At 42.8% G+C, this 26,138-nt stretch overlaps 1 protein-coding gene across 1 annotated transcript in view; it reads left to right on the top strand.

Moving 5' to 3' along the window:
- The window catches only part of plpp4 (phospholipid phosphatase 4), a 59,805-nt gene extending 34,230 nt beyond the window's left edge, over positions 1–25,575 (top strand). The window contains exons 4-7 of the mRNA XM_030069871.1: positions 11,573–11,636; positions 11,889–12,013; positions 20,498–20,668; positions 22,353–25,575. Coding sequence (XP_029925731.1) covers positions 11,573–11,636; positions 11,889–12,013; positions 20,498–20,668; positions 22,353–22,561 — 569 coding nt within the window. The 3' untranslated portion in view covers positions 22,562–25,575. The remainder of the gene's footprint in view (positions 1–11,572; positions 11,637–11,888; positions 12,014–20,497; positions 20,669–22,352) is intronic.
- Positions 25,576–26,138: the final 563 nt, after the last annotated feature.

Below are 26,138 nucleotides of genomic sequence, written 5' to 3'. Positions count from 1 at the left end.
ATTTATACCCGTGTAAAATCATATGGGCATTTAACTTTTTATACAGTGCATTTTTCCATCTTTTTGTCCTTTTATTTTCCTTTTGAATAGAGGGAACATAGTGTTCCAGTAGTACAGCTGTCTAATATGCTGTTATCAGTACCCGACTAATTGCATGATTTCCTATCAGTTAGGATAAAAGATAAAACAGAATGACACTGCAGTGGCTGTTTTTGTTTATCTTGGTTACACAGCACAAACAATATTACTCATCTACTGAATGCAAGATGTTATAGTTGTGGGACACATGACATATTTTAAGAGAGACTGAGCACCCCCCCCATCACCCTGTATTATTTTCATTATTTTTATTATTTGAGTTTATTATTTTGTGGGATTGATATTCTGTCATCTGCTCTGTCAAAAGTAGTATTTTAGTTGATTGATGGATGGTTACAATGAGCAAAGCTCACACAGGCACTTTGGGCAGCCAGGTGTCCTTAGGGGTCCTTTAAGAAGGTGCGGGCGGCTGCTCCCTATTCAGTGTATTGAGAGCCTGCGGCTAGCAGCAAAGTTGCTGATGTGCGTGTGTCTGTGTGTTTTCCAGGTAAGCTAAAGTGGCATAAAAGTGTATGAAAACAGTGACGCAGATGTATAATGTGTGTATAATGTGTTTAAGGAAATGTAGCTGTCCGACTAAAATACGAGTGAATGTGCAGAATATGGGGAATATGTTTGTATTTTGCGGGGTGAATGTGGAGTGTAAGTGTGCTGTATTCAGTGTATTGAGAGCCTGCGGCTAGCAGCAAAGTTGCTGATGTGCGTGTGTCTGTGTGTTTTCCAGTGTGTTGGAAGTAAAGAAACGTCAAAAAATTCATGCACGCCTGGAAGTCCATTTATTACATCCAAGTGTGCAACAAAAATTGGAGGCACCGCTGGGATGATTAACGTCGCGGTCTGTGTGAAAAAGACGTAAATCGGGATTACCTTTGATTGACAGCGAGTGCGCGCAGCATCGGAGTCGCGGACGCATCAAACACAATGGATCTGGAGGAGTTGGCAGAGACCGTGTCCGAGAGACTATGGCTGTTGCAACTGGACCAGCTCAAAGTGGTATGTGCTGAAGCTAAAATCCCGAGTGGAAATGTCATCACAAGGCGAGCGTTAATCAGAAAAATCACAGAATCTATGGACAGTGTAATTAATGATGAGGAACAGGATGTTGCAATGCATCATCTGATGACAGTATTGAAACGAGTTGAGCAAATTACAGAAAATAAGGACAATGAAGTAAATACAGAAAGCACAGCACCAACCAGCGAAAACACAGCTGAAGAAAGTAGCTTAGCAGAAAAATATTCACAGCTCCAGCTAAATAGCCAAGCTCTGCAGGATGAAGTGAGGCGGCTGAGTGAAAAAGTGAACAATGCATCGTTAAGCCAGGCCTCAGCCCCACAGAATGTGATGCCTACAGCAGTGAATCGGCTCCCGGAAGTAACAATAAGGAGAGAATTCAAGATCTGTGGTCAAATTGGGGAGAAGGGACAAAAAGACAGACTCTCCTATACAAACCTGATGCATCAGATTGAGAGAGGCCTAAATAAAGGACACAGTGAGGCTGAAGTGGTGGAAGCCGTGATCAAGTCAATCAGTCCAGGTTTGAGTATTCGTGATATGCTGGAGATAAAAAGTGACCTGACCCTTTCTCAGTTAAAGACCATATTAAAGGGGCATTTCAAAGAGGACAGCTCTACAGACCTGTATCACAAACTAGTAAACATAACACAAGACAGTCGTGAGTCCCCTCAAAACTTCCTCTTCAGAGCAATTGAGTTAAAAGAGAGGCTGTTGCTTGCTTCAAGAGAAGTGGGATCCGATGAACAGTACAGTCCCGAGCTCATCCAGAAGAAATTCTTGAGGTCAGTGAGTACTGGGATGTTAAGTGATCATATCAAGTTTCAGCTAAAGCCTTACCTTGATGATCAGAGAGTGACAGATGAAGTACTCATCGACAGAATGAATGAAGCAGCTAGTGTTGAATCAGAAAGACAATCCAAACAAAGAAAAAACACAAGCTGCAGAGTCCCTAAAGTAAATGAAATGCAGACAGAAACGCAGAGCAGTCAGCAGAATCAGTGTACAGCCGAAGCCAGGGTGGGTGTTCAAGAACAGTCAGCTGAAGTTGTGAAGCCTAAGAGTCGTAAAACACCTGCTGTCACCAGTTCAAGAGACTCCGACCTTTATGAAACCGTCAGGTTGTTGAGAGAAGAAATGGCTGAGATAAGGAAAAGCATTGCTAACTCTCCAGGCCCCACCCACCAAGTGAGAACGAGTGTTAAGAGAGGATGCAAAGTGTGCCAGGAGCAGGGAACAGGTGACCAGTGTGAACATTGTTTTAAATGTGGACTGTCTGGGCACTTCTCAAGGGGCTGCAGAGGACAAAGGAAGCTGGCTGGGAAACTTGAGGGCATGAAGGTGACAATTCAGGCTGTTGCACCCCCAAAATCATCAGCCTCAAGCCAAGCTGAACCAGATGACAAGGTGCATGAGCTTCTGTGTGAGAGAATCAGGCAGCTGGAGGCGGAGTTACAGAAAAGTGAGAAGGCTGAACAGATTGTGGGTGTTGCCTATGCCAGTCATCTCTCTTTACGTCGCCAAGCCAAGCTGAAAGCCCTCATCGGTAAGAAGTGCATGGTGGATTGTTTTTTTGAGGGAGTAGCAACACAAGCATTGTGGGATACAGGTTCACAGGTCACAATCATTAATGAAAGCTGGAGAAAGTCCTGTTTCCCACACATCCGGTTACGGAGCTTGGATGAACTCCTGAGTGAGGATGAGACACTTGTTGGCCAAGCAGCAAACCAGACAGTCATACCTTTTGCTGGCTGGGTCGAGCTAAAGTTCAAGCTTGGATCAAAAAGAAGCCCACAGCCAGAGCTAACAGTACCAGTGCTGGTCTCCAATGAGCCCGGTGTAGCAGAGCCACCAATTATTGGCTACAATGTGATTGAGCATCTGGTGATGAATGGAATGGAACAGCATCCAGAGGTTACACCTGCTGTGGTAAGAGACGCTTTCTCTATTGACTGTAAAAAAGCAAATGTGCTGATTCACATAGTGCAGAGCTGTGACCAGAATGACAAAGAGGGTGTGGTAAAAGTGGGAAGATTAAAGACAATAATCCCTGCAGGGCAGACCAAGGAGGTTAAGTGCAGTGTGAGGACAGGTCCCCTTTCCACAAAACAGGAAGTCCTTTTTGAACCGGAGGACATTCCAAAATGGCCAGAGGGATTGAATATTCAGGAAACCGCCATATGCCTGCAGAAGGGAAACTGGTCTCGGGTGACTATTCCGGTCACTAATGATAGCAACCATGACATTACTCTCACCCCTCGCACAGTGCTGGGACAGCTCCAGCAAGTGAAGGCTATTTATCCAGTGGATGTAAGACCAGCTAGTATTAGTGAAAACACCACCAAAACATCCACTGAGGGTGAACCCACAGCCGACATAGCCAGCACCCCTGAAAAGCACAAAGAGGAACACAGACAGTTGGACACGTGCACACATGATTCATGGGACCCTCCAGTGTCAGTTAATCATCTGACTCCAGACCAGCAGCAAAAGGTGAGGCAGATGCTCAGAGAAGAATGTGCAGCATTTTCAAAAGATGAGAATGATGTGGGATGCATTCCATCTTTACAGTTGAAAATCAGGCTAAGTGACACAACTCCAGTAAGACGCACCTACACCTCAGTACCCAAGCCGCTCCACAAGGAGGTGAAGGAGTATTTGGAGGACCTGCTGAACAGAGGATGGATTCAAAAATCCCGGTCCCCATACTCATCACCAATAGTCTGCGTGCGCAAGAAGGATGGGAGTTTGCGTTTATGTGTGGATTATCGTGAACTGAATCAAAAATCCATCCCTGACCGCCACCCCATCCCCCGAGTGCAGGATATGCTGAACAGCCTGAGTGGAAGTGTGTGGTTTTCTGTACTGGACCAGGGCAAGGCGTATCATCAGGGTTTCCTGGAGGAGAGTAGCAGACCACTCACAGCCTTCATAACACCTTGGGGTTTATATGAGTGGGTGCGGATCCCTTTCGGCCTGTCCTCGGCTCCAGCAGAATTTCAGCGCAGTATGGAGGAATGCCTTGCAGGGTTGCGAGATGAGACATCTCAGCCTTATCTGGATGACAATCTTGTCCACAGCAGGACGTTTGAGGACCATCTACGTGATATGAGAGAGGTGTTACGTCGCTATCAAACACATGGAGTAAAACTGACAGCAAAAAAATGTGAAGTGTTTAAAGACAAGGTGAAATTCCTGGGGAAGATTGTATCCAAAGATGGCTACTGCATGGATCCAGCTGAAATAGCACCAGTACAAGCACTCAAAGACCGCAAACCTGAGACTGTGGGAGACTTGAGGAAAATGTTAGGGTTCCTGTCATACTACCGCCCATACATTCCAAACTTCTCACGCATTGCCAAGCCACTGTACAGTCTGTTAACCACTGAGAAAACGCCAGAGAGCAAGGCCCAAGTATCAAGTGCAAGGAAGAGCAAGGGGAAACACAAAAGGTCAGATCAGCTATCCTCTAGCCAGCCGATCACCTGGACAGGACAACACCAGGAAGTGCTCTGCCAGCTTCTAGAGTGCCTGTTACGTCCACCACTCCTAGGTTACCCCGACTTTGAGAAGCCGTTTGTGTTGCACTGTGATGCCTCTCAGGAGGGGCTGGGTGCAGTTCTGTACCAGAGACAACAAGGCAAGCTGGTTGTCATCGGTTATGGGTCGAGAACACTAACTGCTCCCGAAAAGAATTACCACCTCCATTCTGGCAAGTTAGAGTTTTTAGCAATGAAGTGGGCAATCTGTGAAAGGTTTCGTGAGTATTTGTACTATGCACCTTCATTCACGGTGTACACTGACAATAACCCTCTGACTTACGTCTTGACTACAGCGAAGCTGAATGCCACAACACACCGGTGGATTGCTGAGCTTGCAGACTTTAAGTTCTCAATCAAGTATCGGCCCGGGAAAGTGAATGGAGATGCAGATGGCTTGTCACGAATGCCGCTTGACATGGAGCAGTACATGCGCACATGCTCAGATGGAATGGAGCCAGAAGTGATAACAACTGTCACACAGGCACTCCAACTTGAGTCCCTCGAACATGAGCCCTGGATGTGTCCAGCCACTATCACTGCAGCATGTACTGATGTAGCGCAGGAACGAGTAGCACCCCCAGTGGCAGAAATCTCCATGGAGACCCTTAAGAAAGCACAAGTTGATGATCCAGTCATTGGCAAGGTGAGAGAGTACGTCATGACAGGACAGTGGCCTCGTCTGGGAGGAAGAGACCGGCGTGATGACATCTCTGTTCTTGTAAGGGAGAGAAACAAGCTGTTTGTCAACGAGGATGGTATCCTGTATAGAAAGTCAGTGGCTCGAGCTCAGTTGGTGCTACCTAAAACATTCCACCAGCTGATCTACCGGGAGCTGCATGAGGAAATGGGGCACCTCGGAGTGGAGCGGACACTCAGCTTGATCCGTGATCGATTCTATTGGCCTCATATGCAGAGAGATGTGGACCATTATGTGACCAAGGTGTGTAGCTGCCTGAAACGGAAGTGTCCAAACAAGCCGACTAGAGCACCACTGGTTAATATAGTGACCACATACCCCTTTGAGATGGTCTCAATAGATTTCCTGCATCTGGAAAGCTGTAAAGGAGGATATGAGTACATCTTGGTTGTGATAGACCACTTCACACGCTTTGCCCAGGCCTATGCATGTACCAACAAGTCAGCAAAAACTGCCGCTGAAAAGATCTTTGGAGATTTTGTGCTCAAGTTTGGATTTCCGGCCAAGTTGCATCACGATCAGGGCAAAGAGTTTGAAAACAGGCTGTTTTCAAAGCTGGAAAAATACAGTGGAATCCAAGGCTCACGCACAACACCCTACCATGCAGCTGGAAATGGTCAAGCAGAGAGGTTCAATCGAACACTCCTTTCCATGCTTAGAAACCTGACTGCAGAAGCGAAATCAGATTGGAAGAGCTCGTTGGCCAAGGTTGTACATGCATATAACTGTACGCGCAGCGAGGCGACAGGTTATGCCCCATATTACCTTCTCTATGGTAGAAACCCCCGGCTCCCTGTCGACATAATGTTTGGGCTGACTCCATGTGACCAGAGCGCATCTCAGAAGGACTATGCCAGCAAGTGGAGAAAGAGGATGCAGGAGGCATACAGGCTGGCATCAGAGACCGTACAAAAGGGGCAAAATAGAGCCAAGAAACAGTATGACCGGAAAACATACGGAGCAGAACTACAGCCAGGGTGCAGAGTACTGGTGCGGAACTTCAGAGACAAAGGAGGACCAGGAAAGCTCAGATCTTACTGGGAGGAGCAAGTCCATGTGGTGACCAAGAGGAAGCACCAGGACAGCCCTGTTTATGAAGTACAACCTGAGACAGGCCCAGGAAGGACCCGAGTTCTGCACAGAAACCTGCTACTGCCATGCGACTTCTTGCCTATTGAAGAAGACAAGCAGGAGAAAAAGAAACTGAGAAAGAGAAACCCAGTTACAGATATGAAAAAGAAAAGACATCCAAAACAGAAGGAGAGAGACCTGGAGAGTAGTTCGGAGGATGACAGTAACTGGAGGGCCATTGCCACGCGACTAGCAGAGCCATTGGACCAGGCCAGGAGCCAGCTGAGAGTGGAAGCGGAGGAATTCCAGCCACAAGCAGCTGTTAAAGAAGTGGAGCAAGATGGTGACAAAGAGGAGTGTCCAGAGGAGGATGATGAAGGCAGGATGGAGCCAGAGGTGGAGAGCAGAGACACGGCAGAGGCAGAGCCCGAGGCGTCATCTGATGAAGCAGGCGAGCCAAACTCTGAACAGGAGTCGTCATCTGATGAACCAGATGAGGGGGACCCTGAGCCGCTGTCACCTCCCATGAGAAAGTATCCTTTTAGAAAAAGAAATCCACCAGAGACACTCACCTATGACATATTAGGTCAGCCATCAGTCACACACAGACACAAGTGATAGCTACAGTTTAAAGTTAAAGACACAAGTTCATAGTCACATGTTGAATTTATTGTTGTGACAAGCTAAAAGAGAGTTCATAGTAGTATTTAATGTTACAGTTAAACTGGAAAATTCATGCAGTGATTTATCTTTGTTAAAAAGTAAAGTACCAGAGTTTAGACTACTAACACATAGAAAGATACTGGAATATGTGTGAGGCATACAGTAGTACATGTGGGTCTGTGTAATGGGTTGTGGGGTAGAAGCAGGATCAAAACCCTTCAGTATGAGATGCATAGCCCGCATAAGTAGCGGAGTGGCACTTCAGATATCACCTGGCCAGTGGTGTCTATTGCTGACACATGACGTGAAGAGGGAGATACGTGTCATGTCAAAGACTGTTGCTGTACAGAGAGTATCTCTAAAGACTGACTCCCGTATAACCTACCTCTACGACTCACCAGTTAAAGACATAAGACTTTGGGAAATCTATAATGTCGGGACGACATTCATTTTGGAGGGGAGAGTGTGGGACACATGACATATTTTAAGAGAGACTGAGCACCCCCCCCATCACCCTGTATTATTTTCATTATTTTTATTATTTGAGTTTATTATTTTGTGGGATTGATATTCTGTCATCTGCTCTGTCAAAAGTAGTATTTTAGTTGATTGATGGATGGTTACAATGAGCAAAGCTCACACAGGCACTTTGGGCAGCCAGGTGTCCTTAGGGGTCCTTTAAGAAGGTGCGGGCGGCTGCTCCCTATTCAGTGTATTGAGAGCCTGCGGCTAGCAGCAAAGTTGCTGATGTGCGTGTGTCTGTGTGTTTTCCAGGTAAGCTAAAGTGGCATAAAAGTGTATGAAAACAGTGACGCAGATGTATAATGTGTGTATAATGTGTTTAAGGAAATGTAGCTGTCCGACTAAAATACGAGTGAATGTGCAGAATATGGGGAATATGTTTGTATTTTGCGGGGTGAATGTGGAGTGTAAGTGTGCTGTATTCAGTGTATTGAGAGCCTGCGGCTAGCAGCAAAGTTGCTGATGTGCGTGTGTCTGTGTGTTTTCCAGTGTGTTGGAAGTAAAGAAACGTCAAAAAATTCATGCACGCCTGGAAGTCCATTTATTACATCCAAGTGTGCAACATAGTGCTGCATCATTGTTTTGTTGTGTGCACAGCGTCTAATCCTAAATTTCAATAAGTTGGAGAACGCTTCCTCTGAATGCAGCGCTTGGACTGCTGCCCCATCTGTAGCAGCCAGAGACAGTGATGGCGTTTGAGGATGGCCCTGCACATATTCTTTGTCTTTTTTTTTTTTTTTTTTGTCAGTGCACTTTACCTTTTCACCCTTGCTTACGCTTAGCCACAGAGCAGTGTTTTTTTGAACTGATAGAGCCTGAGGCCATGATTCACCATGATGGCGTTGCAAGAGCGAGTAACTCGAGCAAATCACTTCTTAGCTGCAGGAACAAAGCGCGTCCTGTTGACTAAAATATTTATGTAAATCAAGTGATCAAGGAAAAAAAAACACCCACAGAATGTCATTGCGCCCACAAATTGCCAAATGTCTATGTTTATATGTCAGCTATAATACCATTAAGGCAGCAGGTTGATTGAGCTGTTAGTGTGGGCTGATTATTCTGGTTAAATGACTGCATAGTATTTACCTAAACTACCCATACATAAATTTGGTGATGGGATGTTCTTTTTTTTTATTTATTCACTTGTATTTCAAAGAAAATGTTTCTAGTCCTGCCGCTGCCACATTTCACTAAAACAATGAGCACAGCCTTGCTTCTGCTCATCACATCATCTTGTTTGTTGTAGCCATATGCCTAATGTAATTACAATATATTATCCTTCAGATGTTTCTCTTGGGAAAACCTTTGGAAAGGGGATGATAACTTAGTTCTTGGATGCAGATGTAGAGTAGAAACACAAACTTTAGAATAGAGCTGTGAGAATGAAAACTTTGACGCAGTATGGCATAACCTAATAGTAACCAGTCTGGCGTGCACAAAGGCATATTTTTGTTCATATGTCTATTTTGCAACAGCTTGGTCCTAGTTGCACAGTATTTAAATAATGTATCCATATGGATGACTTTTGCATTTTACTGGGAAAATATACATTACAGCTGAAAAATAGAGGCTGCACATTTAAAGCACATACCTGCCTAATATTTATCAACTTAAATATATCTGACAAACATTTGTGATTGAGAGATCGTGATAACAGTGACTGGCCACATACAGCTTGCAGTTCTCCTCTAACTCCATATGACATGTTGTGCTGAACACTTGGGTAACTTGGTCACACTTCATGGCACAGAAATGTGACTAAAACGTACACAGATCCATCAAATGCCTGTCGTCTTTTATATTTATGAGAATATATTTTCACTGAGCACCAAGTCAGAATCTCTGAATAATTTCAGACTCCCTCTTGAGGGGCAAGAACAGAAGTTCTCTGATGGAAAATATTCTCTCTGTTCCTCAGCTAGCCTAATCTGCTGGCAACCACTGTATGCCTGCCTCTATTATGAGCAGGAGTCTCAAACGATTTCCCACGAAGGGCCAAGAGTCTGAGGGTTTGATTCCAAACGAACACAAGGTGATTTCACTGATTAACGCACCTCCAACCAGAGTGGAGGAACTAATCAGTCAAATCACCTGATGTAATCTTTGGGCCTGTGAACCAGTGTGATCCCTCTATGCAAACGAAATGACCTCCTCACAGGTTTTGTTGGCATTATTTGTCCTACAAGGGAATATACTATATGACATGTTTGTGAATTGATTGCAAAGCCTAAATTACATGATATATTGCATGTTCAAACCTGCAAACCACTGACATTTGCACAAGATCTATATGCAAAATGCTTATAGAGATGTTTTTGAAACCACTAGCACAGTCAGCTGTTTTTTCATTTGCAATGATAATAGCACACTCTCCATGAATTGCCAATGCTCCCTTTTACCTATTGTGTTGGTTTGTGTACATAATGACTGGTGAATCATGGCTCTCAGTGGCTTGCTCCTGCGCAGGTCAGGTGCATTAGGTCATGCAGGACCAAACCCCTTGACCTTCTGTTTACCATGCTGCCACCCACTTGGTTTACCAGGAAGTTTGAAGCCAAGGACTTGTTGATGGGTCTGACATCATGAGCAATCCAAGCAATCCATTTTCCATTCAGACAATTTCTTGGGGATATACGAGAATGGAAGAAATGGCAGCAACCCTATTTTATCTCGTAATTACCTTTGGCACTCTTTCGCCACGGTTGGGCAACATAAGAATATAGCTACAGCACCACCTACAAAGAAAAATGCAGTTTCTCTAACAAGCTGCCATGATGAGATATAGTGCTCAACCTCTTCCTACAGAGGAGGGCCCGAGAAAGGAAACACATTGCAAATTGATGTCCCATGTTTGCTTCAGCTTATGAGCTAATTGAGCCGGTCAAATGGAACATGTCTCATTCCGGGCCTTCATCTGATCTGTATGGAGTTTGCCCAGATTAACAAGCTGTAAAATAACACTGACACTGTGCTCCTCCTAGCAGGCCAGGGAGATAATAGAGCTGCGAACTAGGGATGTGGGGTGAATTCAGCTGGCCTGCAGACGACTGGAGCTAACCCGCGGGGGCTGGCACTTTGACTAATAATGAGCCCCGGTGGTTTCCTATGCAGCTAATTAAATGTATGTACAGTTACAGAGCTGCACCCACCTGCCAACTGACTGTAGGCTAGATTCTCGCTATTAACAAAACTTAACTGAGGATAAATCCATTAATGACGCATCAATTACTGCACAGCGAGGGTAGGCTCCAAATAGTGGCAGGCCACCACCACTACTGAAGGAATATTTCCTGGACTTTTCCCACCCTATTAAAGAGACATGATAGATGTTTGCAGGCATAAAAACTGGCTAATGAGGACAACTTCCACCTCGTTCTGGTCACTCCTGTTTGAATTACGGCTCACACTCAGCTGGATCTGCTGTAGGGATGGAACAGAGTCATGATTACAGAATCTGAGGCGCAACGGGAGCAGTGGAGTAAATCAGAGCTCCAGGGATGCGATCCTGCTGTAGATGAAAGGGTCCATAGGGCAACTTCCTGTGTGCATGAGCGTGTGTGTATGACTCTTGCTCTGTCTTTGAATCCTGAGTTATCAGTATATCTTGCTTCTGTCGCTGTTGAGAATGACAAGAAGCGGTTTTATCCATCATAGATAGCATACAACATGCAATAATGTACAATCTTGACAAGATTGCTATCCCTCCTGTTGACTCGGAGATTCCCAAATGCCATCGATCATGCAATTTGGTGTTTTATTTATGTATTATGTCAGAAAAGCAGGCAACATGCCAGAACGTTTATTGCATGGATGGTTCGGTGGAGACTTGGCATTTCCCCCATGAATCTTTATTTGTGAATTGAATGAGCTGTACAGTGCCGTGTCAACTTTGTCTGTTCCACCTGAACAACCATGCTAATGCCACTGACGTCTTTGTAAGATGTGTGTTTGTCTGTGTTTGCAGCGGTGTCCCTGGCTCTGGCCCTGAATGGAGTCTTCACAAATACCATCAAGTTGATTGTTGGCAGGTACGATAAACAAAGTCGAGCAGTTAAACTGGCTTTATCAGTGACACTAAATGTTTAGTTGTTGGCTCTGCAGGCTCCATTTCACATTTTTCAGCTTCGACAGACTAAATTTATAGCCAGGCAGACAAAAACACACCATCTCATGTTGTATTCATGAATATACCCAGGACATAAACCCATTTTTGTCAAGCGTGTGGAAGTGTTTTTACCTAGAACATGGAAACCATCTTTTGGGTTTTATTTGTTTTCCAGGCCAAGGCCGGATTATTTCCAGCGTTGCTTCCCAGATGGACAGATGAATGCTAAGATGCTGTGCACCGGAGAGCCAGATTTAGTCTCTGAGGGACGCAAGAGTTTCCCCAGCAGCCACTCCTCCTGTGAGTAACACTCATCAGTCCAACTAGGCTACTTCCAGCACTGGCAACACACAGCCAAAAGATACTGGGACTCACATGCTAGCTCATTAAAACTCTTACAACTGTAGCTATTTACTAAGCCTGATCTGGACGTTTTGACATTTCACTAACTAGGAAATAACCCACTATGTGCGCCTTGAAGCATGTACAAAGTGTTAATTGGACAATTTCCCAATTCAAAGTGGTCATGTTGCTGCCGCTCTTCAAAGATATTCGCTAATTACAGCATGTCGGAAAGAGCTGTCACTCAATTCACGCATCCTGAGGCAGATTTTAAAGAAGCTTATGAGTTTGGTTTATTTAGTGAAGTGTTTGATTCTGATCACTTGGCTCTAGAGCTGGATGCAGCGCCACGCTTTCAGCCTCATCTAGCTTCATCCTGATTGCTCAGCTGTGCAAACCAACGCAAGACAGCTTTTACAACATATTGCTTTCCAAGCTGTTTTGAGGCCAGCACCGTCTTAAATAATTCACACGTTTTCCTGTTGTCCAACAGATAAATGTTTGGCAGTGTGTATGGGGTGTATGCTGTGGGCCATAAAGATGTTAATAGTGGTGACTAAAACCTAATAAATATGTTATCGGATTTATAAATACTGCATTTAGGAAAGAAAACTTTTAGAAAACACAAGAGATAATGGACTTTCTGCTATTGTACATAATAACACATAGTTTTGCATGGGTTCAAATGTTGGTTTATGCTTTGAAGGTTATTTTTCTCTCCACTTATCTGTAATTAGTATCATTATGCTCATTTTTACAACTGCAAAGTCTAAAATACTTGTGGTGGAATTAGGGTGGGCTTTCTGTTCTGTTTTTTAAAAAAGGAGAAAATATAAGAATTTATATTATGCAATTTGTTGTGCACTGGCTTAATGGTATTTCAACTGTTTGCGTGCAATTTGGTATTTTGAACTGCTTCTGCTGCTCCAAAACTTACACTGCATTATTGTTTCCTTTTGTTCTTACATTATTACATTTTCACGGTAGATACACACTGACAGTAAACAAGATAATTATGCAGAATTCATGAGAACAGCAAGAGCCGGAGAAACGGGTAAATACGGAAATGACTGCATCCAAGTGAAACATTTAATTGGCAAAGATTTAAATAAAAGTGACAATCCTTGGTGCTATAAACATGCTAACCTCATTTTGTTATTCTCATTACACTGATAATGTAAGGCTTTGTTTTGCAATCTGTGTGGAGGGTACGTTTGACCAGGATCAAGGTATTGCAAGAGATATTGAGCCTTTTCATCCCCTGTCTGAATGTGTGTTTGTGTGTGTGTGTGTGTGAGAGAGAGAGAGAGAGAGAGAGAGAGAGAGAGAGAGAGAGAGAGAGAGAGAGAGAGAGAATTGTTTCTTTTTTGTTTGTTTGTTTGTTTTGTTTTTATTTTTGGCCTTGGCCATGGTTTGTGTGTGTTTGTAATCCCGCCTAGAGTGTGACCAGCTCGAACTCATTAACTATATGTACGGCAGAAAATCAGACATGGGATTACCTGGACTTTCTGAGTGAAAATATGTCATATCACAACACATCATAACGAATGAACGTGTGCTTCATTTGTAAAGCGAGGTAGGAGACAGCGCAGTGGAAATTTTTATTGACGTTCAAGAAGAACACAATTTCATGGCTGAGACTCATTTCAAATTGATGTTTGAGCATAATATTAAAGTTGCATACTTACAGCTTCTCAGACACCTTGCTTTGAGAAAGTAGCTCTTTGAAGTGCTAGCTGCGTCCCATTAGAAATGGCAGAGAGGGAGATTGCTCTGTAATGTGCTACACCGCTGCATATGCGCTGCATTCATCTGCGAGGAAGCTCTAATGGCCTTATGGTGTTGCGGTGTGAGTCAGACCGTGATTGAGAGAGCCGTACGTTGGGGACAAGGGGAGCACCCATATGCCACCATGTCTACAGAGAAAAAGAAATCCAATTTCCTGTCTGTATTCCCTTTCACCAGCACGGTGCCTGTTGGACCCTGTGTGTATCGCAGAGCGTCTACCCAAATGAATGTAGCAGTGGTCAGAGAATAGAGGCAGACTCATGGAGTACACACAGTCTCATTCAAAATGACATCTGGACATAATGGGACTGTCCCTCATTACGTCGCCTCTGGCTGGGTTGAAGCCTGCGACACTGACAATAGTTAAAAGAAACTGCTGTGCATTTGCAGGCAGCTTAACTCTCCCAAAAGGACACTGAGTGATCGGCATGCTGAAAACATCACCCAAACTGCACATTCAAAACCAACATTTTATGATCAGTTTAGGCTACTGTGCAATCAACAGTGTAAGCTATTGTTTGGTGACAGCCTTTTTAAACCACTCGAACCATTATTGCATTTCAAACTTTTTAGAGCCGCTCAGATTGTAAGTGGACAGGTGTAGGTAAGAGTGACTGAAAGAAACTGGAAGAGACCAACAGAGGTAAAACGAACTCGACTAGACCCAGTGCACAAATGAAGACAACAGTGAAGCAAGCACATCCAGAGTGTTAGCTGGAATATCTAAATTTGTCTCCTTATTCATATTCATCTCACATTCTCTCCTATAATGTCTGCATATTAAGACATTAGAAATGTTCAATTAAGAAGCATATTTTAAAACCATCTGCCATCTTGCCATCCACATTCTGTTTTTTTTAATTCACACTTTGAGTCCTGTGATACAGCGCTAATCACACCACAGAGTCTGTTTACACACAGCACATACACTTTATAAAGGACATATTCATAGTGTATGCACTGCAGTTTGACATGTTATCCTAGGAGTTTAGAGAGATTTGCAGCTCCACTGCAACGTCTTCGCTTGGATTACCTAAAGAGGTTGGGGAGCACACTAATAGAACGATAATAATGAGTTCCTGTTAGACACTTAGAGGAAGCAGCCTCAGTGCCCAAGTGGCTGGTTAATATGCAGCGCTACTGCCAAGAGTTGGACGGAAATCCCACATGAGCCTGCAGGGGTCAGAGGTCACAACAGAAGTAAGACAGAGAGGGAATAATGTTCAGGTGGAGGCTTATTCTGGGAGACGGAAAGCGCAACCTTCACTGTCAATGTGTGGTTGGTAATGTGTGTCAATGTGTGGTCAGATATTTAAAAGGCAAGTGGAACTTTAAAAACAAATTAAGGGGAGAAAGTTGAAGGGTCCTCTGTTATTAAAATAATTAGCCTAATGTCTGCCGCGGGTTTGGACCAACAAATTGCTGATGGGTCAGAGCATGCATTTATCCCCGACCCACCCTGCGCAGTCTGCAGATTTCACCCTGATGGTTGAAAAGACCTCCTCCATCTTTAACCGGTCAAAGCCATTCCAGCCTCAGCAGAGCACCGGAAACTTCCACGCCCGCCTTGTTTGGTCTGTTTCAATCGAACCCTGGTGCATTTACCGCAATCGCTTCGTACTTCTTGACTTATTTTGAAAGAGAGGTGAGACCACGCATTTGAAATCTGGTTCACACCGAGCGAGACAGGGCTCAGTCTGGTCCCAAGTGAACTCCAGTACAGTTCGTTTCAAGTGACACTGTAATCTGACGGAAGGCAAACCAAAATGCAGGGTGGAAGTTGGCACCTGAAGCTCCTTGCCAGACAGGAACGCTATAGTGCATGTAAAATGAGTCGGGGACAAACGTGGAATAACAATGAAGGCTCTCCTGGAAATCTGGGCTGATGGCAACATTTCAGAATTGCCTGTGGAAAGTTGTGAAAATACCAACATCGACCCTGTTACGTTGCTGTTGCTTCATTGTTCCAATATTGCTCCGTTGTTGCAGTAGCTTCACTCATGAAATTTCTGTCAAATAGATGAATGACCCGTTGAAGTGCTTTCATTTGTTGTCCCAATTTACTCGTGGCTGCACGAACACTGATTGGATTAAATTGAAAAAGACAACAAAGCAGCAACTACACACCTGAAATGGTCCCAAGCAAGAAGCGCTCTAAATGTACAGCACGTTAAAACTGAGAAACGTAAATTCTGTAACTGTAATTAAATTGACGTTCTGTGGAAAAAACATGCGTGTCTGTTATCTTTACTAAAATGTAAGTCCTTATCTTGCCTTCCCATGCTAGGGAATCAAACAAGACTCGTTTATTTATGTTCACCTAAGAAACTTCCACCTTACTGGTTATTCCTCTACCTTTCTTCTTGCAGCTGCTTTCTCTCTCTGTAATCCACGTGCTAGGTGAGCCCTGCGCTTAACCCTGAGGGACCACCAGCCCAAACCCCTCCCAGCACACACACACACACACACACACACACACACACACACACACACACATACACACCAGACTCACACAAAATATGGTTTGAGATTTTCATTTCCTCCTGGGTTTTTTTTTTTTTTTTTTTTTTGTCTTATCTTTTCTTTTCTATTTTTAACTGCGTGTGACTACTCAGACTCATTTATATATTTATTTATTCATTTCCTTGTGGCTGGTGATGCAGTAATCGAGTCTAGTTATCATAATCATAGTATCGAAATATGCCTTCAGTGGAATGACTGTTTTGATATTCATCAGATATCGCTTTGATGAGATCTTGAAATCCATCCTCCCTCTTTTTTTCCGCTTTTTGTCTCTCATATGTCTACATACAGCCATGTCGTCTTTACAGAAATCAGATTACTCATTTGCTTCTGTAAGTGCAAGCTATATCACAGCATTTCGTCCCACAGTTCTTGTGAACAAAGTAATAAGTGAGACATACAAGGTTTATTTCAGGCACCCTTCTGCAGAGAAAGAAGGTAAAATAAGAAAAAAAAAATGTGCATTTTAAATTAGGGCATAAAACTGCCGACTGGCTCCGACCATGCAGGATTTTCCTCAGGGTGTGGCTGGAGAGAGGGTTCAGTCTGAGTGCATCTACCTGGTTGTACAGACACACAAATAACAGTGCATTAGATGCTCCCATCAAATACAGATTCAGCATAAATGCATAAATAAGGACGAATGGACACATTCAGTTATGTCACACAAAAGCAGTCTAATTTTCTTCCATTATAGGAAAGCTTCACTTTTGAAAATGCTATATGATTCCCACTCAGTATTTTATGTCCTATTTTGAAATAAAGGCATTTCGACTTTAATCTTGTCCCCAGCACAAGGGTGCTTGATGTAAACCTATTTTGGTTATAAGGATTTCTGCTCTTTAAGAGTGCCTTGTAGTTCCTGAAGTTCACCAAGTTTGACATTTTTTACATTGTTGAGCACTTGACATCTGATCTTTTGTTCTCTAGAAATTTTTTGATCAAACCTTGAGTGTGTTTGAAGATGAAATAAGAAACTGCACTGTGCTTGTTGCCCCGTCTCTCTCATTAGGCATCTCTGTTTTGTCTTAAGGGGATTACTTTTCAAAGCTTTTAAAATGCATAAAGTGCACTCATTACCGTGATGTTTCTCCTCTCTGCCCTATGGCCTTGTTGCGACGTCTGCTGCCTTCTGAGGAAAATTCTTCAGCGGTTACTCTCTAAACCTGCTATTGGCATCTATTGCATAATCCTACTGATGCAAATACAGTGGCTTAATACATTATGTTAATGTGTGTGCGTAGTAAGATGCATGAGGGAGACTGAGAATGTCCCGGCTCATGTAATTTGCATATGACCATTGTTTTCAGTGCAGTCATCAAGCTGTTGAGTCGCTTTGTCAGTGCAAACATAACATATTACATGTGTATGAACAACATTAAAAGAAATAACTCATGTAAGTTTATTGCTCCTTCACACTGAACGCTTCTGCCCTACAAAAACATGCAGATTTATGTGACACTTTGCTTTGATGAAAATTTAATTGGCACATTGCATCACATATGTGTTGCCATTCTTCTTACAAACAAACCATAAGCAGAGTCCATAACAACAGAGATAATACACTCAACACTCACAATCGATTCACATTTCTGATCACTGTCCTACAAGTTCCACAAATAGAAATATTCTAGAAACATAATCTTTGCCCCAAGATATTCAGTTATACAAGGTATTTTTTTTATATATATATATATTTGATTATTGTTTAAAGTTAGACTAATGCAATTTATCATACAATTCTTAATTTTTCCCTCTCTCTTTGCCTTCACACCGTGCAATATGCTGCTATTTTTGCCCTGCTGTCATTTGAGTATGTACATTATATGCACATATACGGTGTGTGCCCCAGGCAACAGAGCAGGCTATGATACAGTATGGCTTCCTTGATGCTGTGTGGTGTGATATCACATGCTATTGTATGGTATAGTATCATATGGCATGGAGTTACATCATATTGCATGGATTAAATCAGCCAGAGGTGATGCACGCTGGCGGAGAAGTGCCTACGGTGTCACTTAAGGACAATACTCTTAACTTAGAAGCTGGGCTGTAGACTACCTGCAGTGTTCATTCATTCCTGATAAGCCAAGCTTTTCTCTCCTCTAAGCTGCTACTGTGAGGGTGCTACTGAATCAAAATAAGTAATGGAAAGGGCTTGGCCAATATGGGATTTTGGAGGCTGATACCAAATACTGATACTTTTGTGCTGAGGCAAGTATCTTTAAATTGAAAGCACTATCTTTCAATTATTCACTATCTGTTTAATATCAATATTTGATGAGTATTCATTATCTTAACGTTTGCCCATTTTGATGCCCAACAAATATAAAAAAAAGGGCACACATTCCCCCCTCAGAATTGAATTCTGGAAAGCCCTCTAAAACAGAATTTATTCTATTGTGAGATTAAAACTCACAATATCAACAATATCTGCAACAACTAACAATAGAAACCTCTTCCTACTTTTGGGGAATCCAAAGAAAATATCACATCATAATCATTTCATAGGGCCTTCCCATAGACTACCACGGATCAGTTTTGAAATAAAAAGAAAACTTCATCATATCAGGAGTGAATTATACTGACTAGTTTTTAATAAAAGGCAATTATCTGAGTGATATATCAGAAATCCAAGATATTGCACTAAATTCTTTAACAGAAACACATAGCCCTGCTCTCTGTCAGTAGGTTGGCCACTGGGACAGCTGGACTTTCTCCTCTTTCTTCCCACCATTCTTCCTCTCTTCCTCTCTCTACAGGCTGCACACGTGTCCCAGCTTCCTTAGTATTCGTGGCCAGTTTCGGGGTCGAGTGACAAATGGGCAGCTGATGGGTGCTGATGGGTGCTGTTCGGCATGCTGCGACAGTAAACTAATGACCCTGTCTCGGCGCCACCTTCTACAGTTCCATCACACCGCCTTTAATTCATATAATTAGACCGCCGCTGCTGCTCTTATACTCACCATCAACTAAGAGACAGAACCCCTTCAGCACATCGGGCTACTGGCCGAGTTGCCTTTGAGTTTCACACAGGGCTTTTGTTTTTCGCTTTGCCTTCAAACTCTCTGGTCCTCTGGGACGTCTCTATACCTGAATTTTGGTAGCTGATACCAACACCAGTGAAATGTTATGATCTCATTAGCTGATTTGCAGAGGTGGACAAAGTATACAACCCCATTACTTGATTCAAGGAATAGATAATACTCTTATATTAATCCACAGCAAATAAAAGTTCAGTCAAATTTTTACTTGACTTAAAGTACTAGAGTGCTTTCTTTCAAAAACAAAACAACTTAAGTATTCAAAACTACATGTTTGTTTCAGTATCAGTGCATTGCTGTATTGTTTTAAGAATTCATTTACAGAACGCTGTGACTCTCGGTAAGCGCCTAACGAATGGAATGGGGGCGTTTTACTTTGAAGGCGGCAGTCTTGCACATGCTTTTTCGTGAAGCAGTGATGTATTTCTGCTTTTACATCACACTCGGTTGAGAGTGGGTAGTGTGATTGTTTTTCCTCCCGTGAGGAACAGAGCGTGGGGCCAATGGCATTTTGAAAAAGAAAAAAAAAAAAAATTCAACAGCTGACTTCAAAGCTATGCTTAAAGGTAACAAGAAACAACAGCCTTCATAGAAACACAGTGGAGTCAAAAGTACAATATTTGTCTTTGTTTGTCTTTGTTTGTCTTTGAAATGTGGTGGAGTAAAAGTTATAAGTTTCCAAAAAAAACAAATTCTGAAGTAAAGTACAGATACTCGAAAAATGTACTTAAGAGCAGCACTCAAGTTAATGCACTTTGTTACTGTCCACCACTGGCACTGCTGATTCAATACCGCAGCAAAAGCAGAAATCCCATTCAGCACACTCCCTTATTTAAAAGCTTAAGCATAAACAAGTAAACAGAAAGTTTATGTGTTTCAAGTATTTAAAAGAGGAACACTGAGTCACAAGTGCAACACTGGCCTGGGGTTCAAGTAGAAAATAAAGTACCACATAAATACTCATTTCAAATTAGACAAACTGTGTGAAACGTCCTGTTGTAACAATAAATACAATGGTGTGATTATGTGCTCTCTATCTCTCTTTTCATTTTTTTTTCTCTTTCTCTGCACGTTCCCCGCCTCCCAGTTGCATTCTCTGGCCTTGGTTTCACCTCCTTCTACCTAGCGGGGAAGCTGCAGTGTTTTACAGAGCAGGGCCGGGGGCGTAGCTGGCGTCTGTGTGCCATGGTGTTGCCCCTCTACAGCGCTATGATGATCGCATTGTCTCGGACCTGCGACTACAAACATCACTGGCAAGGCAAGTCCCCCATCTCAAACACTGCAGGACACACAGTGCAGATTGGATAACATGTTGCCACATTAGTCAGAGCCGCTTTGAAAGAAATCACAAGCTTGCACATCATACATGGAGCGTTAAATCTGCTTATGCCAGCCTTTGAAAGATTGCTGTGCAGAAGTCCGTCTGAATCACACCTGGTTCGGAACGCGGTTTATAATTACTATGCTAATAATTTATAAGATGTACACTGGGTGATGCACACATCATTACAAATCATATGCTGCTGTAATCACACAAATTTGTGCTGTGATCAGAATGGCTGACAAACCAAGGAACGGTAAAAAAAAAATAAATAAATAAACAAAATACAGTAAGTCTTGCTTTGTTTGCCCGCCCAAGTCTCACAGTGAGAGTGAAAAGACTTGGTAATAAGGCTTTTTGCGGTGAGCTAAAGTGTGATGAGTGGGTTTGATTTCCTGAAAGCTGCCTCAGATGATAGCGAGGTAGCATTTGAGATAGCATGCAGCCCAGGAAGAAAAGAATAATTTCAACCCTCTGTTCCTCAGATGGAATCAGAAAGAAGTGGGATGAGGCTTGGATGGAGGAAAGCAGGGAGGGAGGGAGGGAGATATGTGTGTGTGTGTGTGTGTGTGTGTGGGGAGGAGAGACGATGTGGTAATGGGATGACAGTTCTACTTTTAATTACTTCCAGAAAACCATATGTTCTCGGGGAGCAAGGTATACACAAAATAAAGAATTCAGGATTAATTTAGATCAAAAGCACATCAAACATTTCCAACACAAAAATGACCACCTGCTGAGTCCCACTTAGTCTTTTCCCACGTCTGCTCCCCAGATAAACTGTAAGCAAACAGCAGCAGCGGTGCAGCCCATTAAACTTGAGGAGCCCCAATCTGTACTCAGAGTAAACCCAGGCTGGGAGCACCCATTAGCCTGGCTGCTGAGCCATGCTTGATGGATACTAATATACTGCAGCTCCCTGCACTCTGTGGAGGAGCGCTCTATCCTCAGGGACGAAAGCCTGGGCTCCCAATCACTGTCTCGATGAGGCCACCATGCTAACATACTGCATCAAGTCACACTGTATTAAATTCAGTTGACATAAGTCAATGTAAAAGGAAGGTCATGCATTATATGGTTTCTGACTGGTAGAAATCAATGTTGTATTGTATTTCAATTCACCCAGAAGGAGAAAATGTGGATATCATGGTATGACATACTGAAAAATGTGATTTGATATTATAGAAAACTCAGCAGGCCCAACTACTTGCTGACCATGCCATAATGATCTATACCAAGCAATATAGTCTTATTATTTGCCATGGCAGGGTGACATTATGAGACATATTATAGCTTAAAGGGACCACATATAATGCAGGACTGTTCAGCTTAGGTGAACAGTGACAGAGACGGCCTGTCCGAAAGCGAGTCAGATCCAAGATTTTTAGCCCAGCAGTCAGTGCAACAGATTTATAGCCTTTTCTTTCTCTTTATATTCATCACCCCCTCAACCAGGCAGGCACAAAAAGAAATGCTTACCAGGAATAGGATACTAAAATAATGCCAAATTAATTGTGTTCATTCTAGGAGCAGGTGTTGGTTCCACTACCTCCACATAAGCTAAAATTATCCGTGGATGCATACAGCGCCTTAAAATATATGTCTCTCTATAATGCTGCAGATGCCTTCGTCGGAGGAGTGATTGGGTTGCTGTTTGCCTACATCTGCTACCGGCAGCACTACCCACCGTTTCTACACATGGACTGCCACCTGCCTTATGCCAGTCTGGCTGCCGCTGCCCACATCCCCTCGCACCCCCAGGACGATCCCCAGCCCACCGACAACGCCACCACCCTGCCCTTGGTGGGTCTGACTGAGGGGTCCGTATGACTAGAACCCACCCAGGACCCTCCTGCCACATTCACCCAGCCACCAAGCCCTCCTACCCATCCCCAGTGACTGACTGACTAGCACTTGTATACATTCCAGTGGACAGTAATGCACTTCACCCATTCCTCTACTGTCTCTCTCTCTCTCTTTCTATCTCTTTCTCTCTGTCCCTCTCTCTCTCTACCACCTACATCCTTTTCCGTTTAGTTGTTATACCCTCTCTGAATCAGCAGCCGTGCTAGTCTATATTTAGACTTGATGTATGAGAAGAGTCTAGGAATGTGGGACGCCACTGCTGAGAGAGAAGAGACAAAAAAAAAAAAAACATGTTGAAAACTCGAGGAAAATTGTCTTTGTTTAAGGAAATTTTTAATGGCTGTGAAATGAAGTGAAGGAGGATTTGCTGGGGCGAGTGCGCGTAAAAATGTTGCCAGTGAAATTCCTCCCCGTCTGCTAAGTGGGAAATGGGGGTTAGCTGGTATTTTAATGCTGCGGTGTGTTTGATGTTGGATTCTCAAGGGGTTTGGAAAGGGAGGTGGGCCGACCCCAAATCCTATGAAATGTCACAGCAATCAAACCATGATACACAGCAATTGAGCTATTTAATACAATACAATATGTCAGGTGTCACCGTTCTGAATGATTGATGGGATTCAGTGGAAGGTGGTGCCAGGAATATATTGACATTCTGTCTGTTTTTCTTTAGTTCTTTAGTTTCTTTAGATCTTTAGTTGTTTAAGCGGCATTTTCAGTGGAGGCCCGAGACTTGGTGTAAGACTCAATTACTCAATGGCACTATATTCTTCCCTCCTCCTCTGCCTTTCAGGATTCCCGGTTGTCAGTGGCAACATAATGATAAATATAGAACCAATATATTCTTGGAGAGAATCGCTGGCCCATGACAAGGACAGCGTTCAGTGTTCCCCGGTCTCTTCCTTACTTTTCTCCCTTCCCTCCATTTTTTTCATTACTCCATCTCCTTCCTTCTCTTGGGCCTTTGTGCTGTTCCAGTGCAATCCTGCCTCACTAAAATCCGTCCCCCTCCCCCTTTTACTGTCTCTCTGCCTCCCCTTGTCACCATCAACCTTTGTTTTCTCGATCCTTTTATTTAACATAGGTGCACACAGGTTGTGCAGGGATTTGGACCCAAATTGCAGCGCAGTAAGTGCAATCAATAACAGGCAGGTGGTACTAGTGGAAGTGTGTCCGGGCAAGCATAAACTCCAATCTGATCCTGCATTAATCCTCATTATGGCGGGTTAGCCTGTGCTGCTTGTGAGGACAATAGGAACACATGAGGTGACCCAAAGACGGCCCGAGCATTGCAAATGGGTTTCAGCCCTCTGTAGCCTCACAAATAGACAATCTAACATTCAGGAGAGGGCAGGCCTGAACTAGGATGGCATTTTTGAGATGTTTTCAATCATTTCGTTTTCATTAGCCCTTCATATTCCAAGCCTTAATTAAGGGACACCATATTGAACTGTAGCAGACACCAAAGATTTGTAGCGTTCTTCTGCTCAGATTGTATGCACCCTATTATATTCTATTATGGGAGACAAGACACATATCTAGATAACAGGTTCCCTGTCATCAACCAAGCACTTTGTAGCCTCTCATCTGTTTTATCCAAAATGATGGATGACTTTGTACCCTTGGTTATGGTTGGTTTTTGTAAATTTGTATCATTGCTGTGACATTAATAGGATAAGGTGCAACCTCAGCTTACCTCTAACCCAGCACAAGGAGACAAAGATTATAGGTACACATTGAAAAGCAGTGGGGACAAAACACAGGCGATAACGAGAGTAACATCTAAATGGCATGTTTTGAATTCAGCAGTAAACCAAATCTTACAAATGTATTTTGTTGTTTTATCTTTTCATAATGTCAATCATCATGCCACCTTTTACATTTTTAGGCATAGCCACTATCAACAGACAGCAGAATAGTGAGAATTAATAACTTTGTAAATGCTTCATAATGTAACAAATATCAAGAAAGACAAGTCAGCTGCACCTTGCAAGCGCTCAGCTGGCGTCTCTGTGATTCTGGGCACGATTAGGCTTATGGCTGTTACAAAAGACAGGCGCAGACTAGGAAGCTTCTCTCTCTTTGTTCAGAATTCATTACAACATCACTTAATCAAATCAGCCACGATCAAGCCTCTACCACTAGCGCAGCCCATTGGCAGCTTCTTTACAGAGTGTGTGTGCGTGTGTGTGTATGTGTGCGTGTGTGTGTGTGTGTGTGCATGTGCGTACGTGTGTATGAGTGCGTGCATGCATGTATGTGTGTGGTCAGTGTATGTGAGTCCTCTGGTATGGTACAGTCTATGCCACACCAGTGCAATACAAAACAAAACTGTACGAAGAGTGAACTTTTCCAGACATCTTCAGCGGATCGCCCTTGGATAAACGCTCTGGACATCAGACTCTGTGACGGGACTTAATGGGACTTCATCGGAGAGTAAAATGTTAACTGATTTCAGAGGAGTCTGGTGCTTTGAAAAAGCTGTGGAAATCTGTAACTCTACCATTTTGAAATCAAGAGGCAGATTTGGGATGAATTTACATACATACATTATATTCTATGGACTTATGGTTGCCTCACTGAGCCACCAGATGTTTCAACTTTGCCATTTTTTTTTTTTTTTTTTTCATTTTAGATGGTATACATTTGAAGAATTAATTTCTAGATGCATTTTGTGTGGAGGAAAAAAACAACTTTCATAAATCGTGGAGTATCCTGTCTGCAAAAGTAAAACCAACTTATCAACAGCTTACGTTAGCCACTGTTATGTCTAATTGTTCCATAATTTGTTTTCATTTGGTGCTATAAATAATGTTGTAGGAGTAGATGTCACTTATTTTCAAATGGTGGATGTCTCATTTGGAAACAAAGCTCTTCAATCCTTTTCTACAGAAAAAAAGGTTGTCAGAGGCTAAAAAAAAAAAAAAAAAGAAAAAAAAAAGATTAGACTATATCAAATTATTGCCGATAGACACTTCTTGTTTTTCCAATCAAATGTTCAAGGGCAACCAGTGCTTTTTACTCTGAAGTTTTTTTCAGTCATTTTACCATTTCAAGGATTGAAGGCAAACAAACAAACAAAAAAAAAAAAACATATAAAATGAATAGATGTGTTTGGAGAAAAAAAAAAAAAAAAAACGAGTGTAAGACTAGAAGCTTACCTATCATTGTCTATGGCATGCCAGTTCCATTTGTGAGAAAAGACTATTTTCTATGGATAAGCATGTCTGGCCTTGAGAACTCTTTGAAATGTGTTTTGCTGTTTATATACTTTATGTACAATAAAGGACTGCAGATGTGTGATATTTGTCCATGAAGACAACAAAGCAGCCTAATGTATCTTGTGAAAACTTGATCACTGGAGCCTGCTTTTGTGGCTGTGAAGGAAAGTGTGGGCCACAGGGGCAAGCCGCTTCACTGGATCTGACACATCATGCTCGACACATCAAGGTTTGAAGATAATCATATTAAATAGATATAACTTGTTATCAGAAGATAGATATTACCACATTATCCCTTATTATATGCAAATTAACAATCTTAC

The sequence above is a fragment of the Myripristis murdjan genome, chromosome 15 (genome assembly GCF_902150065.1).
Source record: "Myripristis murdjan chromosome 15, fMyrMur1.1, whole genome shotgun sequence".
Taxonomy (NCBI): Eukaryota; Metazoa; Chordata; class Actinopteri; order Holocentriformes; family Holocentridae; genus Myripristis; species Myripristis murdjan.
The sequence above is the reverse complement of the archived record's forward strand: the minus strand, read 5'-3'. Positions and strand labels throughout refer to the sequence as shown.